This window comes from Calidris pugnax, unplaced genomic scaffold (genome assembly GCF_001431845.1).
Source record: "Calidris pugnax isolate Ruff unplaced genomic scaffold, ASM143184v1 scaffold247, whole genome shotgun sequence".
NCBI classification, from domain to species: domain Eukaryota; kingdom Metazoa; phylum Chordata; class Aves; order Charadriiformes; family Scolopacidae; genus Calidris; species Calidris pugnax.
In genome coordinates this window covers 1,395,219-1,412,824 of record NW_015090980.1, presented here as the reverse complement: position 1 = coordinate 1,412,824, position 17,606 = coordinate 1,395,219, and the positions used below count along the sequence as shown (strand labels likewise).

The window sequence follows — 17,606 nt, the reverse complement described above, 5'->3', positions numbered from 1 at the left end:
ATACCAGAATTTGCATGGGTAAGATAATATACTATTCACTGGCGCTTCAGGCATCAGCTAGTGTTTCTTTTCTCAGTGAATATGTAAGATTCTCAAGGTAATACTTAAAGTCACTGAAGTTGTAGCATTTTTAATTTAGAGAAAACTGCTCCCTAGCAATAAAAATACATGGACGAAACAGACATTTTAAATTTACTCTGAATGCCAGTGGCAAGGAGCCGAAAGACTTGAAAAACACACAGTCCATTTGTATTTCAAACAATGTGTGTGCTTATGCTTTGTCACTTAACAAAAGAAAATTGTGTCTTTCAGCATTTATAGGTGGCAGGCTATTGCCATACCCTTTCACCTCCTCAATGCATGGCACGTAAAGCAGAGAACATCACTCACTGTTTCAGTTTTCTCTCAGTGGCCAGATCATAAGTGGAAGGAATCGGAGAAAACAGCAACTCTAAAACCACTGTAGTAGTGTCACATGCTTTAGAAATAGCATAATGTTTGGTGAAAACATGGATGGAGCTTTTGGTAGCTCCAGAGGAAAGGCAGACACCAAGCCCATGGGTTTGAACCCTGTTATATTGAATTAATGGGGGCAGGGAAGCAGTAGGAGGCATTTGTCAGATTTAGACAGAGTTAGAAAAAAGCGTTTTAAATGTTTGTGGTCTGGTATGAAAGCACATAGAGTCATAGGCACACAAATTGATTGTAATTCAAAAATTCCAATTTCAAGCACATGAACAAGATCCATAGTAACAATCACAACTGTATTTCATTGCTTTTTATTTAAAATATGCATAGACAACCACAATAAAAAAGATTTTTAAAACATGTGTTATCAATAGGTATTCATATTTATTAGTCTTAAAGAGACAAATACGTGTACATGCGTGTGGATGCCTACATCCCTTTACTCTGCAGCTACATCTGAAACTTAGCTGCAGGGGTACCAGAGAACTTGATTAGAGAAGACTCCCTCTCTTTCACTCAATTGCTCTAAATGCAGCAACTGCTTTTTACATCAGTCACTACACAAGAACACTTGCTCTTTTGTAATAAGTTATTGAATAAGTCATTATGATTAAAAATAAGTACACTCAAACGTATATCTAGTGTTTTAATCCTTGTCAGCCTTGAATTCTTCAGTGAGCCTCTAAAATCATTCTTCACATCACTAGAAGGTATGCGTGTATGTGAATCCTTTTAACCCAGTAGCAAAGTCCCCCCTGTAGAGAATTATGCACAAACTATTCTAAGAAGTGAATCTGAAACAGCAATGGATCTTCTGCTGATTCCCACAACCCCTAATTTGCATGGGTTAACATAAATTTATCCCATTTGTCTGGACAAAAAAAAAAAACAGCAAATAATGCAGAAGTAGAAGATGAGACATGTTTCATTCTAAATTTGCAAGACAAACCAAGGACCACGTTAAACAACCACTTGGGCAAGAAGGCTTAAATGCTTTTTCCCTTTTAAGAACCTAATCTGCATGTTTAGCATGCTTCTTTTCATAATTCACACATGCAAGAGCTGCAGCACAGCCCATCTGAATATTTAGACCATTTTCATATTGAGGAGTTCCAGACATTATTATCAAAATTAATATATCTTTTTAAAGTCCATGGTAAAGGCATCTAAACCAAAATGACAGGACAAAGGGAGTAAGAAACAAAACAAAAAAACCCCTGTGTACAAAATCCTCCTTCCACCCAGGAAAACAGTCTGTCTGAAGGCCTCCTTTCTCAGCAATTTGAAGATTGGCATGAATTGCCTTTGAGGAATCATCCTCAAAACTCCTGGCAAAGGAACTATATAGAGCCTAATTATTGTAACACTGTAAAGAGGCATTGGATTATCCTTTTGCTTTTCTGTAAGCAACCTGCGCCTTTGTGTATTTCCCACAGTTTTGCAAGTTTCCTCAATTATCAGAAATGGTCTGAAGATATCATGACTGCTTTTGGCAATATACACTGTTTCCCCTTACAGTTATCTTATGCAAAGCAGGAAATTTTTCCTGAGCTTGCACCATGTCCTAACTCACAAGACCTGGTAGAATGATTCCAATTAACACTCAGTGCTTGAGTAAAGCTTAGCCCATTAAATCACATGTTATTTTCTTCAAAAAACATTAAAGTTTGCAGGTGTAATACTACATGTATTGTTTACAGCATGCAGCTTCATGGATTAAACATCACCACTGCAAAACTCTCATTCAATAGAAAATTTTTTTACAGGTGTTTGTGAAGAAGCTACTGCTTTCCTAGAAAAAAAATTACATGTATGAGGTCACTTTTTCATAAAGCGTTAAGTCAGCAGGTAAATAAACAAAACACCTGAGTACAAGAAAAAGCTTCAAGAGCAAAAGACAGTTCCAGGCACGGAGAAGAAAAGCAGCGTTCTGACCAGCATGCACAAGGTTTGGGTAGCAACATTAACACTGGAGATGAAAAATGACTGCAAGCTGAACAAACACAAAACCAAACCTACAGATTTGTGCATCTGGGTTTTGAATTTGTTTTAACATTTCAGGATTAAGGTTACATTATTCCACCTCAGACTACAGTGAAACACGTTCTCATACTGTATCTTGTCAACCTGCTTCTCAATAGACATGTTTTACACCACTTGCTTACTCTGAACATTAGGATAAAAATCATTCACCTTGTAAATACAACAGCTTCAATCATATTATTCATGTGACTAAAGCAGAGAATTAGGACATTCAATTTATTCACACACAGACATCTCCAGCCACATAAGAAAGACCTATAGTTATAACATTTACAATGGCATTTTCCTCTAGGTAAAAAAAAAAAAAAAAGCACCACATGAAGATAAATGCAAAGCAATTCCCCCTAAACTCATATTCTTCACTTTTTTCCAGTATTGCTCCCAAATGATTTGCTAATCTATTTCATAACTAATACTTTTCATGTGTTCTGATGTTTCTTACATACTTAATTGAAATGCATAACAGTAAAACTGAGAAAATACAGTAAAAAAAGATACTGATTATATACTTCACATGATGAAAATTCACTGTAAGACCCAATTACAATACAACAATCAGGTCAGGGTTCAAGATTTTCTGGACAGATGGTTAACTTAAAACACACTGACCCCCTATCAGACTGGATTAGTGCCAACAGCACTCAGCCTTTCCTACAGAAAGTGGGTCAGAATAGGTTTTATTCAAGTGCTTTGCTTTGATGCATCACAATTTCCAAACAACTTACTAAAATCTGCTAGAAATAAGATATTTGTATATTCTTGTATAAAAAATAGGATTCCCTCTTGGATATCACACTTACCTTCACATTTCTCTAGGATCTGGACAGTTTCACCTAGTTCCAGGACCAAGCCTTGCGGTACAGCTCCTCGGAAGCTGCATATCACTAAAGGGTGGGGAAAAAGAGAGAGAGACACACATGAGGGTTGAATCTTTGTGCGAATTTTCCTTCTACGCATAGCACTTTAGCTCACTCCTTACATAAAAATAGCTATTGCACAGCTGCCCAGAAAACCTGTCAGCCAACTTTTCCTCATCGGATATCTTTATTTCGGCCTTTATCAGAAATTAAGCTCAGCAGCAACATAAAAGCTGTGCTTTTTAAAAGATTTTTAAATAAAGCAAGGCTTGTAATCACTTAAATCACCAAGCCCCAACTCATATTGCATACAAAGATTTCCTTGCCTCACAGTCCCTACTCTACTACACAATTCATCAATGGAACAGTCAGTCCTAACTACAAAGACTATAATAGGAAGTCAACTGCAGGGATTACTTTCCTCCAAGTTGAAACTATTTCAAGTACCATCTGTGCAGCTAATGCACTGCAAAAGATCTTATATTACCATACATTATTATATTTCAGTAGATATATAGAATACGCAAGAATCTGTACTTTTCATAAGCACTAACTAACATGACATATATCTTAAATATTTTCCTAGGTATCTTTAGTTTTCATTAACCAGGGAAAATAAGACCCCATCTTAACATTTCAGAAAATATGAATACAATCAAAACTTTGTAAATGAACCTCAATTTTAAAAGTAAGCTTTATGAAGTTATCATAGTGTATAATGACATATTCTTTAACCATATTTACCAAAATACAATAGGGATGTGGACATGGGTAGTTACCCAAAAGATGACATGTCAAAAGAAAGGATGAATTGCAAATGAGGTCTGCCCCCTCCCAGTCCCGTAACACCTTCACCAGCATTTAAAAACTCACAGATTTAATTCAATCATGCAAATACCTTGTTCTAAATAAATACATGCTCGGACACAGAGTAAACCCTATATATCACCTACACACACACACTGGAGTACTACAAGTGGACTTCCATGAGTTGAAATAGTGACCTCCAGTGGGCACCGTCCTTTTTTCCAATTTACGAGAACACTCCCCTTTACACGCAGACACTCAAGCTATGGAGATGCTCCCACATCATGGAGCTGCATTTCATGAATATCTTTTTATGTCAAGGCCACTAAAACCCTTACGACTAAAGCCTCTCCGTGCAGAACTTAAAGCAGTTAACCAGAAAGTCTGAAGTTCAGGGGAAGAACATCATGGACAATAAGACTATCATCTGCACCGTCTACCACAAGGTATGTTTCTTGAACCTTGAATTTCTAAGAAATAATGAGAAACACACAGAAAAAACTTCCACCAAAATAAAACACGGTTTCAACTGTATACATAGATTCCAAAAAAGGGAAAGGGCAAGAAAGAACAAACAACTTACACCAGGCAAGCACCCACATAGATGTGAGTAGAAAGAAATCGAATTTGAATCTGAAGAGAATCAAACAGCATCAGATGTTTACTCTTCCACAGTGAGACTGAATGCAGTGTTGAATTAAAGAGATAAAAACTAGGGATTCCATCAACAAACCTAAACCCTTCTCTCAGCTTGTACAGCCCAGTAGAAGTCACCGCTGGTTAAATAAGGTTTTAAATTCTCGTTTATGTCAGAGACAGGAGAAACATAACAACTGGCTCCAGACTGGAGTAATGCAGACAACATAATCCAAGAAAAAACACTAAGCTTGTCAGCATTCTGGATTCATTCTTCACCCATGAAGAAATCATAAATATGGATTTCAACTAACAAAAAACTAGTTCTCCCAACGTACAGGAACACTGACAATAGCCAAACACTTAACTGGTAGGCCCCAAGCCAATCTCTAATGGCTTCTCTTTGCCTCTCCAGCATTTTAGATAACAGAATCCTTTAAATACAGAAAATGTTTTGGGTTGGGTTTTTTTTTTCTAATAGGCAATTTAACCAAAACATGAAGGCACAAAAATCTTTTATTTTTAAGTTCTTTTGCAAAATACAGTCCTATATTAAAATAACATAACTCTTCCACGCAGACCAACAAAAACACTACAAGATTCAAGCAAGCCTCAAAGGCACAGCATTTTAGAAATCCTGGGTGAAAAGTTACTGTTGAAAACACCAAGAAAATGGAGAAATGTTAACACAGTAACAAGTTACATTCATTTATGAAAACAATTCTAGATATATCATTATTAAAAAATATTAATATATACATAACAGTATTAACTCACATTTCCAGGCCATTTTTAACGTCTCGGAATATGCTAAGATTATCATGACACAGAGACACATGAGTATTAGTGGTTTTAGACAAAAGAACAGTTTGAACTGTAGAGAGATTAACAACTGACCGGTCTTACTCAGCTAAATCCAACAAGTAAAAGCTAGTCTGAAAACCATTACTGTATGTCAACACTGCATCAGAAGTTTTGAATTAGCAAACAACAGCTGGCTTCCTATGAAAATTATTTATTACATGAAAACTACTGAATAAAGGATGCAACCAGGAAAGAAACTAGATTTGATGCAACTACTAGTTCTTTGGCCATGAAATACTTGCCTATTCTGTAACACTAGAAAGTAAGCTTGGAATGAAAGCTATAGAAAAGGTACCAGGAAAATACAGTATTGTTTTTTTCAACTGATGATACAATGCATTTTTAAAATATGGCCAAGAATAATGACTTTGACATATTCAGGCTTACAAGAAGTAATTCTAATAGATCTGTTAGTTTATAGATGCAAACTGTCCATTTATAAAAGGATTCTAATGGCCACACAAAGAAAACCTAATATAAGGGCTGTACTGTATCAATGTCATCAGCTCTTTAGAATACATAGTACTCTCCAGAGTAGTTGACTTCGCAGCCACAGTAAACTAAATGAAAGTCAGGAAAATTATAGAACCCAAATAAACTGACCAAATACATAAAACCATATCTTGTTAAAACTGTTTAACAAGAACACAATTTAACATCTCTGATATAAAAAAGAATGGTAAAAATAGCTATTGATTATGACAAAATCCCAGAAAATTGAGGCTATTTTATAGTCTGATACACGGTCCCAAAGGTTACCGCCAAAGTTATGGATGTTTTTGTTCAGCTAAAAATGCACTATGCAACACAATCTTACTTAGGAAGCCGCTTTTAGGTACATAATTCTTCTTAGCAGATTATTTGAAAAATATGAACACAAAAGTATATAGGAGATATGGAATAATTTAACCATTGCAGGGAAAATAATTTCCAGAAAGGACTCCAATAAGTGACTTCTGTCCTTCCCACAGAGAAATTCTTTATAACATAGGAATATCTACAAACTGTCCATCAATCAACAAGTCTCCATCACTTCTTACAAGAGTCATTCCCTTGGTCACCAGAATACAGAAGTATCTGCATTATCAAAATGGGCAAACAACAGAGTTTTTACCCACCCATTAACAGATCTGGATGATCCCTCTTGAATTCCAGACAGCCTGTTGAAATATTTAACAACTATTTTCAGATACTAAACCCTCTGCCATCACCCAGGTTTGTAAGGAGGTCACAGTTCCCCCTCATGAAACCTAATTTCAGCCAGCATTTAAACCCCACATTCTGCCAAAGAGGAATCCTTTAAAAACACACCACATGCCATTTTCAGGCATTATCTCCAAGTCAGAGGTTCCTTCCTGTGGTATCTGAACTGTATCAAAGTGGACTACAGCAAAAGAAACCCTCTCCTCTGCACCTCTGCAATTTATTGATGAGAAAGGCACGAACTAGTTTGCAGAGACAGTTACTCTTGAGCTGTAACAGCATGAGGAATTGGGGAGTGTAACAGAACAAATGGAATTGGATTAACAGTTTGGAAAGCCAAAGATCCAGGCAGGAAAGGACAGATTCTGAAGCATCGTCCTTGCCTACAGACACACCCTAATACAGTATAAGCAGCTGCATTGTAAGTCACCAGCACCAAGAGAAACTGCTTCATAAGAATAGGGGTACACAGATAAACATGACATCTTAAGGAGGAGTCAGTGCATCTCTGCACAGCTTACTGAGTCCTCATATGTTAGATATCTAAAGGGGCTGCCTGCCATACGGACAAAGAGGATTCCCTTGATACAACCCAGGTTTTACAAAAGCTGTTCTGAAACAACCTCTGTGAAAATCTCTTGCAGAAACGGAGCCCGGCTGTGATAAAGCAGGAAGGCATTAGCACAGATAAATAACTAGCAAAGAGACACGAAACAGAAAAAGTAGACAGTTTCTTAGCAAAGACAGACTGACCAGCAAGCTCTACGGGGGCCTCTGTTGGAGCCTTTTCTGTTTAAAGTATTTCTAAATGATCCAGGTAAGCTGATCATTTGGAAAAGTGACAACGTTTGTAAAGCCACTCGAGTTATTCAGGGTAACAAACAGCTGCAGATGGACCCAAGTAGAACTGCAAGTAGAAGTGGGGGATACATACCATTTATTTCACCTACATGGTGTTTCGTGACCAATGAACAATACTAATCTCACGTACAAAACGATGGTCTCTCCCCTTGCTATTACCACACTGAGCGAGACCCTGGGCTGCTACTCAGAGTTCTTGTCTTGTGCTCAGCAGAACACTATCTTTGGGGGAAGAAGGGCAGACACCATTACCTACAGTACTGTATAAAATTCACAATGAAACCCCATGTGCCAGCTTTGCCTTTTCCCCTTTATCAAAAGCACATCCTTTGTGACAAAGGATGGAACAGCATAGAGAATGGTAGAAAGAAGTGAGAAAAGAGATACCAAGGACCGCATAAGGGCTTTTATGTGATTAATTATGAACCAAGCTAAGACTCTTCTACCAGTAAGACTGACCACTGAAAGGGGTGGGGACAGCATAATTGATAAGTTGCATGGAGAAGGTAAACAGGGAGCAACTGCTCCCGTCCAGTATAAAAAGCAGAGCAGTGTCAAATGAAACAGCAGAGAAGAGCTCAGGACTTTATCAAATAAAGTACTTTTCCACACGGTGCATAAACTGCGAAACTCCTTACAAGATGCCACGGGTGATAGAAAAGTAATAAATAAATCACTCAAGTTGAAAAGCAAAGAGAGAAAATTACTGGATGTGTACCACCTTAGGCTCAGCAAGCCCATAACCCAGAAAGCACTTAAAGTCTTGGGAAAGCATCACACAGGCTTATCTTGCTGCGCTACTACACCGTGAACAGCTGCTACTGGTCCCTGCCGAGGGCAGGACACGGAGCGCGATGGGTACGCGGCTGGACTATTACCATCCCTCTCACACTCACAGCCTGAGCTTCTCCTGGCCCTTGATACCTATCCATTTGTGACCCCATCTGAACACTATTACAGCAAAAAGAGAGAACACAATTCACAGTTAAGAGAAATGCTAAATTAGGTTTCATGTGTGTCATTATCACTTTCTGCTGCCTACCTAAACAACAGAGCTGTTTTCATTTTTGCTGTGGTATAATTTAAAATATATCTTCCTTTTTTAATTCCTTCTAATTCAATTTCCTACATCCCAGCTTCCCCACCCAGTCTCATCTGGGTCATGACACTTCCACAGATCATTTTTCTTCTCGAATGGATTATGTCAACTACATGATAAACAGTAATACACATTTGTCACATTTTTTTTTACACAAACAGTGGGAAAAGCCAAAACAAGAACATGCCAGAGCACTGTCCAGAACAGTACATCCACACAAAGACAGTGCAGGATCTAGCTCCTAATTCCCCTGAAACATCATTTTTTCTTAGCATATACATGAAAATATTTTGCATAGGTATATGCCTTCTGCATATAATTACTATTTTTTTCAACCTATTTCTACACATTGTAGTAAAGTCTACAGAAGTATTTTGATATTGCATAATGTTCTAGTTACAATGTAAAATACCAGTTCAGCCCATTATAAGCAATTTGTTTATTTTCATAGAAGAACAGAGCCCTTTTCCTGCCCTTTCCCTCTCCGCCTTCCAAGATGTACCAATGAAAATCAGAAGAGTTTTTTTAAATGAGTGCTGAGGAGCAGAATCAGTTCAAGAGGTTTCCATGTTTACATTGTCCCCTTCTCCTTCTCCAAATCTAAATTATGTTTCTCCAATCCTATTTTTTTAAAATTATTATTTATTTCTCATGTTTTCTCTTCAATAATGGAAATAATTGCTGCCAGAACACATCTAATATGTTAAACCACATTTTTGTTTTTCTTTATCCCAAGATATTGGCAAGAACAATCACTGTATGGGTTAACTTTGGGGAAAAAAACCCAGAACATTTCATATAATAATCAGCTGTGAATGTGTCTTTTATTTTTTTTGTTAGTTTCACTGGATCTTTTTTAGTTGCATACTGTGACAAAGTTTTTAAACTCCTTCCACAGTAACACTCATAATTTTGCAAACTTTCAACATATCTCTGTTTACTCATGGCTTCAGAAGACCAATCTTCTTGGCCTTTGTGACAGTTTCTTCCAGTTCTCAACTCATTATTATCTGTCCTACTAAAATTCTTGTAACTTGCAGTATTTTTAGATAACACTAGCAGAACGCAGCAGAAGTGTTTCAGGTTAAAGCATGCCATTTAATTTTTACAAATGCTTTGTACTGCACTCAGCTTACAGTTATTCAGATTATGCATTAATCATGCCCCAAGTATATCTTTGGCCAAACTAATTTCAGAAGGGATGGCAAGGATGAAGCATAGGAGAAGCATGGCTGCAGTTGTGTTGCTCTATATACAAATTACTTCGCTCCCTACCCTACCAATTCATAATCACACAGAGCAGATATTGAATTGTGTTCTGTGCTACAAAATGTCTAAATTCTGAAGTTTTCTGATGGTGAAATTTATGCTTTATAACACATAACTATATTTTAAACTCACACCTCTATCACACCAGGTAAGAATGTGGTGTTCACCTTTACTTTGGGTAAACACATATAACAAACTCTTAAACTTCACAGTCCTTATAAAAAATTTTATATCCAACTACTAGCAGTTATCACTATTACTAGTTAACATGGAATATAAGTCAATCTCTGAGACTAAGAATGATCGATATTGATTAATCTTTAAAAAAATAATGTAATTACTTCAGACTGATAAATTAATGTTATGATGAGGATGTATCTTTCCTTAAAATGCTTTTTCGTATTAATCCATCTACAAAACTGTCTATTATCTAGCAGTATAGCCTACTTTTAACAGCTAAGATGAACTTTATTTTCTTCCCTGCTTTACCTAGATGACAATAAAGTCTCCATGTAACGTAAGAGTCACTATAGCAGGCGAGACCGAATGGCTTTAAATCAAATATCTTTTCCCTAACATGCTAAAACAAGGTGGTGAAGGAAGGATATTGGAATAGGGCAAGGATGTAGCTTTCCCCAACTTGAGCCATCTGCGGACTGGAACTTCCTAAAGAAGAAATTTTTATCACTATTAATTTCATATATGTTTTTAATAGTGCTTTCTATACATTTTCTTCTACAGAGCCACCTACATGTTTTTGAATCGCATCAACTTTTAATATCCACATCACCCCAGAACTCCACACTTATGCATCATATAGAAAACATTTTTCAGTTGTTCAGATCCTGCATCACTAATATTCTCTGTGAACTGCATGAAAAAGAGTGAACAATAAATTTCTACTCTTCTACTCTACAGTATTTATGGTTGTAGCAAGTTTCAAACTACCTTTTCTGAATAACTTGTTTTCTAAGAACGGTGACAGACTTTAATTCTTTATATTTGCACATGGCAGGCAGGAAAAAGTCTCCAAGCCACAGCAATATGGCTGTGCTAGAAAAAAAAAACAACATTGATACAAGTTACCACACAGAGGAAAAGACAGCTAAGAGTCAAAATTCAGCTTTACCTTTTTGTGAGGCAACTATGTTGTGCAATCACGCCTCCAGGCAGCACAGAATTAATACTTTCCAAACCACCAGGTACCTTCCACTCTGAGCCTCTCTCAGAACTACAAACCTTTTTCCAACCAAAATGACTAGTTCTTGCAAAGAGAAAATTCTGGTTTAATAATTTAAAAAACCAAAAAAATAGTTTGAGGAAAAAAAACCCTCCGTGTTTTTGTAACAAAAATTAAAGGCCAATATGATTAAATTTTTGTGGAATTGCCTGATTAAACCTGGCAGATCTGTAGATTGCATAGTTAAACTCTGATGATATCTGACAAGGGAGCAGAACCAGGAGGAAATTAAAATGAAAACATTTTAATTTTATTTACAATTACCCAAAAGAATGTTTTCACCTTCACAGTATACCTTCCCAGTATCTAAACGATTAATTGTGGTTGAGGGTTTCAATTATTCACCAGAAATGAATTTGAGACATGTATATTTATTTGCAAGTTCAGGTCACATTTCGAAAGTACGTTGACAAAGAAAACAGGGAACAAAACCCAGGCCAAGTACTTCCAAAACATTCCACTGTTTAAGCAGGATGGACAACATAAAGAATCTAGGTACAAAGGAGAAGGCCTATCCAATAACACCCTAAAAACTACCAAGATCAAGCAACCGAGGGTTTTTGCAGCAAGGGGCATTTCTTGCAGAGTGTGCTGATACACATGACACAGAACAGGGCTCTAATCCGATTGGAATTGCCAGGCACTAATGTAATACACACACACACACACAAAAAAAAAGATTATCAAAAGCTGATTAAAAGCCATCCAAACATTACAATCGAAGAGTAGGGATTAAACAAAAGACACGATTTAGAAGAGAGCTAAAGAATTTTTTGACCTTGTTAATGGTCTTTATGAACTTCTATGTAAAACCTTGAGGAAGAAAAATATTCTTCAGAATTGAAAGCCATCTTTTACACATAAGGTTTTGTCTATTACCAAAATTACACTACAATTAAGTGAAGGTATTTCAGGCTGGTCCGGGAGCACTGGCAGTTGCTAGGCAGCATCTGCTCCTGTCAGAGATGCTTCTTTCTTTGTGCAATACAGAACCCCGGCCAGGAATACTGCCACCAATGGATTATTACAAGGCAGCTTACTGCCATCACATGGCATCTGCAAAGTGCTCAAACTGCTGCCTAGCAACACCGCCTCTTTCTACTGAGTCATACCATCACTATGAAAATATTCATGTAAAAAAAGAAACAGATGCCTAAGAAGAAAGGTGATCATTCACTAGCAAAGCGAATTATTGCTAGCATCCTTCCCCTACCCTCAAAGATAAAAATAGAGATCAGGCTCAAAAATCATGAGCTGTTTAAGACAGTTTTGCACATCCTGGTGACACAAGGTAGAATGAAGAAACAGACCAAAAGCCCCCATTGCTGTCCACTACCTCAGCTACATTAAGGAACTGATTTTGAACTTTTGTCTTTGCAGGCATCTATCCCAGTTACTCATCCCCTCCCTGTAAATCTGTTCCCTCAGGTATCAGTTCATTCAACTTGCACCCTGGCAGTACAGAAGTTCCTCACCTATGCATCATGCCCTCTATGCAGGAAGTAAATGCAGCAGTTTCTTTTTCTCCTCTTTAAGCAGTAACAAAAGTTGCTTCATTTTCCAAAACATTTCTCCCTCTTTCCAACACCTAACCTGCAAAGAGGAGAAAAACACTGACCGTACCACACTCTGCATGAAGAAGCATGGGGCCATTCTGCACTGCTGTGTTCCACAGACTGCAAACATGAGCCAGAAATGGCCACGCTTTACTGTTGAACACTAGGAAGCAAAATAAGAAACCAGTCAAGTTTTGAATATCCTGGACAACGGAAATTCCATCACCTCTGCAGGCACCCTGCTCCAGTGCTTTACCATAGGCACTGTGGAAATCAATGCCCCCTGCTGTAATTTGCCACCACTGCTTCTCCTTTCACTGTGCAAATCTGAACAGCAGCTGGCTCTCTCTTCTCCATAACACCCTAGACAGTAGCTAACCACACACTAGACACCTTCTTATACTCTTCCTTCTACAGGCTGTACCACCATAGACCTTACAGACTCTCCTCTGTCATCATGTGCTCCAGTCTTCTAACCACCTCCTACCCTCACCCCTCATACGGTGCTCCCAACACAGCCCCAAGAGAGCTTTCCCAAAGGAGGACATGATCACTGGTTATACAGGAACACAGCCTGCTATGCAGCTAGCTACAAGAGAGCACAACTGATTCATGTTCACACATGCAAAAACTGAGGTATCATCCCACAGCCTTTTACATCCTATCCCATTTTACACTGATCATAAGATTTTCAGTCTTCCCATCCAACTGCTAAATAAGTTCATAACATGCTAAAGTTACCTTGGCATTTATGGTCAGTTTGCACATTTCCTCCAAGGAGGAGGAAGGGAAGAGTAGAGCAGATTTATAAAAGCATATTTATCATTATCTCAGCTCCTGCATCTTGTTGAAAACTCTGTATTGTAGCCTATGCTGTCTGCCATACAAGAACTTTTTGTGGACATCTGAAGATAGCTTACAAGACTGCTAAGAAACCTTTCAACCCACACACAAGAACTTTGACTTTTTTGGTAAACTATTTGCTACTAAACTGAAAAGAAATAAATTACCTGACGTAACTGAAGGTGCTTTTTAAAATTAGTCTAAAGAATGTTTTACCTCTGCTAATCTTGACTTAAGCAAACACATATTATTTAATGCCATCAACATAATCTGAAACATTGGGAAAAATCCTCTTTCTCTTATTGCAACCTCTGCCCAGGTTGGAATAATCATATTTTTTTTTTTAATTATTAAAGGAAGAATACTGTGTTGTACCAGCAGCCTGAAATGTAGTCACTCCAGAACTGAAAAAAAAAAAAACAACAAAAAAAACCACAAGATGAGAAGTTGCAGTTTAGGGCCTTGCTGTGATGATGAAAGTTAGAGAGAGAAACCCATTTTCTACCTCCACTTCCCCAGAGACAAGAGAGAAACTGTTTCTGCAAGAGCAATGCTTCAAAAGCAACCTTCCTTGGGGTAAAAAATTGGACCACAGAGACACCCAATACCTATCAGAAAAAAAAAAAAAGAGAAAAAAAAGGCAACCCACAGCAGAGCAATTATGTTCATAATTCCAATCAGATCAAGGTACTCAGAGAGGCTGAAGGAGAAGAGCAGGGGGCAGAATGGACAGCTGCAAATTGCGGTGCGCATGAGGAGCGATGGGGGAGCAGGGCCGGCAGCAGCAGCACAAGCTGTTCCCGGCGGATGCGGGGCTGCGCCATCAGCAGACAGCAGGCCCAGCACATCGGCTCCCTGAGCTGCTCTCTCCGTGCCCGGGGCCAGCTCCTCCCATGCCAACAAGTCACTGCCAGAGGGACAGCCGGCCAACGCAACCTTTGCTGGGCAACACAGACATGTAGGTGGGTCACCAAGTGGCTCTCCTCACGCAAGGTCAGGTGCACAGGTAGCACGCAGCTCCATTCTGAACAGGATGGAATAGCAGATGTCAGGGCAAAATTATCTCACCAAAACCCTTGATCCTGCTTCACTAAATGCAGTGAAACTAGACTGTTGCCTCTCTGGTTTATCAAAAACTGACTTGCCAATCACTCAGCTCATTTAGAGAGAGAGAGAAGAAACACAAAGACACATCAAAGTTCAAACCACAGTTTTCAATAACCTTCTTTTACAGTAATTCATATATCTTTGAATTATTTACCCCACGCTGGTTGACACGTTCTCACCTGTACCTACACTCTCTATCCATGTATATAGTACAGCCATACATACATACACTTACATAAATAAGAACACGTGCCTAGGTGAAGTGGCAACATTACACAGACACTTCCATAGGCATTTTTCTCTACAAAAAAAGAGATGGGTGAAACAGAAACATCTCCTCCTACCCTCCCAGATCCAGACTCAGTTATGGGAAAGAAACATATCACTCCCTACAGGGACTATTTAACACTGTCTGCGATATTCCCCTATGAAAGGCTTTCTGCTGCCTTTACAACTTGTTTGGGTAGACCACACACCTCAGCAAGACAAAGGACTGTATGCAACCCCATACCCAAACAGGCCTGTAAAAAGTTACATATTGCTTTCAACTGGCTTCTGTTTAACAGTTCTTCTGGGTTTCTCTGACATGTATGTGAGGCTTTATTTATCAAGATCAGAAGACTGAAAGGGCAGGTGTACTAAATTAATAGTTGGCATAAACACCTCATTCACAAACACATGTAGAGGGAAGAGAGAGTCCCCTGCTGTTCAAATACACAGAAACAAGAGATTTCAAGAACAGTAAGCCACCTGCCACACTGAACTACACTCTAGCATGCAGGATAGCTCAACAGCTTATATTCAAAACAAAGAAAAAAAGAAATAATTCACCACTGCACCAACTACCTAGTGTTTAGTGCATAAGCTTCCTTACATTGTAATATCTAGACAAACCTCTATTTTTGTTTCAGAGAGTAACTGGTATGAGCATATCTCTGAAAGCAGAATGACCTGCTTTTAATCACCAAGAGTTAGCTGACACCACGTCATGAGCTTTTCTTAAGGTTTAATATCCAGAAACACTGAAGAAAAGAAAATGTAGTCAAATGCTGAAGTGGGAAAAGAGGGAGCTGCCTCCTTGTAATAAGCAATCACCTCACAACTAGACTGGAAAGCACTTAGTCTGCCCACACCCAGTTGCCAGTCTTCCTTACACCTTCAGTAAGTTTTGATGAAAGACTCATTGTTTAAACAAACACTAAAATATGTCTAAGAGGAAGGAATTAGAGCTAAAAAAACTTAAGAGATGCTTTCAGGATCTCAGAAGAGCTCATAAAGTTCATTTTGACATGCAAAAACCTGAATGGAGGTTTAGCTTTAACATAAGTCACTTAAGTGAGCTATTTTATCTCTTTGGCTGATTCATAACTTAAAAACAAAAACTTTAAACCAAGATCCTACTCTATACTTCCTTTAGCATCTTCCTCAGTGAATATCACAGCTGAGAAAAGAACACAGGAAACTTAATTCATAACACAAATTACCAAAAATTTCTCTGAAGCTGAAGAAGTTGCATCAGGCTCTTTAACAGATGAATAATCTTGCCCAGACTTTCCATTCTTTGGTCAATGTTTCCACATCCACATCCGAAAATAGCCCCATTTCTCAAAAGAACAAATCTAGGAAATGTGTATGGCCACCAATAACACTAACTGTTGGAAGTCATCAGGCATTTACAGCTCTCCCACATAAGAGCTATGTTCCAAATAATTGTTTAACATTAATCAGAAAAACTTGTGTCAACAGGTCATTGTGCATATGAAGATGAAGAACTCTTCCTTGTTACCAATTATCTCCTTTTTGTAGGCTTTTGAAATGTCACCGGATACATGGTAGATATTTTCTAGATCACAAGTTCTTACATGTTTCCCTGAGGTTTACATTGGACTCTCACTTTTTGAGTACAGAATTGCTGAAAAGAAAGGGTTTGCAAGACAGTGAGACTCAAGTCTGGCTGAGCTATGGCATTGACTGTAAACGAGGAAAGCAACTGTCAGAAGCATCAATAAAAACACGAGCTTTCTTCTCTTCCTCCTGGCTCTTCCTCCAACTGCAAACCCTTACCTGCACCATCACCGCGTACTCACACAATAACTTTCTATGCCTCCAATTGTTCAAAAGAGAAACAGCTTGAAAGTTCCTCACTAATTTCACTCCGTAGGATCTCCCTTCCTGTCCTACAGGCTTGACAATGAATTTAAACCCAAAGCATACAAATAAAAAATAACACAAAGTTACCTAAATTTTGCAAGACCTAGGAGCATTCAAGGCAAGGTGTCATATACCCTGTTTTTAATTGTAATTGATACCTGCTCCATTAAAAAAGAAAGCAAAATATCTTGTTCCTTGAATAAGCATAAAAAGCCTAGTTTCCTACTAATGGAATTTCATATTCCCTTTCCCTCCATTTCATCCACAGTCCCACCACAAACTGAAGGCAGTACCATCAGACTTCTAATCTTTCGCTATCTCCAGTCCTGTTCCTGAGCTCTCCTGTCCACAAAGCACCCTCAAGTTCATTCCTCTGCTCACATTAACATTCCTCCCCTTCACATTCTCCAGCAAGCAAACAAAAAAGTTGTATTAGAAAGAGTCCCAACAGGACACTATTATCCATTCTTTTCAGCAAGTCCATAGCTGCTTACCTGCACTTCTAGCCACAGAACACTAGTAAGTTCTTCCCCACCCACCAATTTTCATTAAATCTGTAGGAAATGAATGCCTGAGACTGCCAAGTCTCACCATAAAATGTT

The 17,606-nt window shown here is 38.2% G+C and overlaps 1 protein-coding gene across 1 annotated transcript in view; it reads right to left on the bottom strand.

Moving 5' to 3' along the window:
* The window catches only part of DOCK3 (dedicator of cytokinesis 3), a 243,213-nt gene extending 226,287 nt beyond the window's left edge, over window positions 1–16,926 (bottom strand). The window contains exons 1-3 of the mRNA XM_014953482.1: window positions 16,918–16,926; window positions 4,552–4,645; window positions 3,312–3,395 (exon numbers count right to left, since the gene is read on the bottom strand). Of these exons, the coding sequence (XP_014808968.1) occupies window positions 3,312–3,395; window positions 4,552–4,645; window positions 16,918–16,926 (187 nt within the window). The remainder of the gene's footprint in view (window positions 1–3,311; window positions 3,396–4,551; window positions 4,646–16,917) is intronic.
* Between the last annotated feature and the right edge of the window lie 680 nt (window positions 16,927–17,606).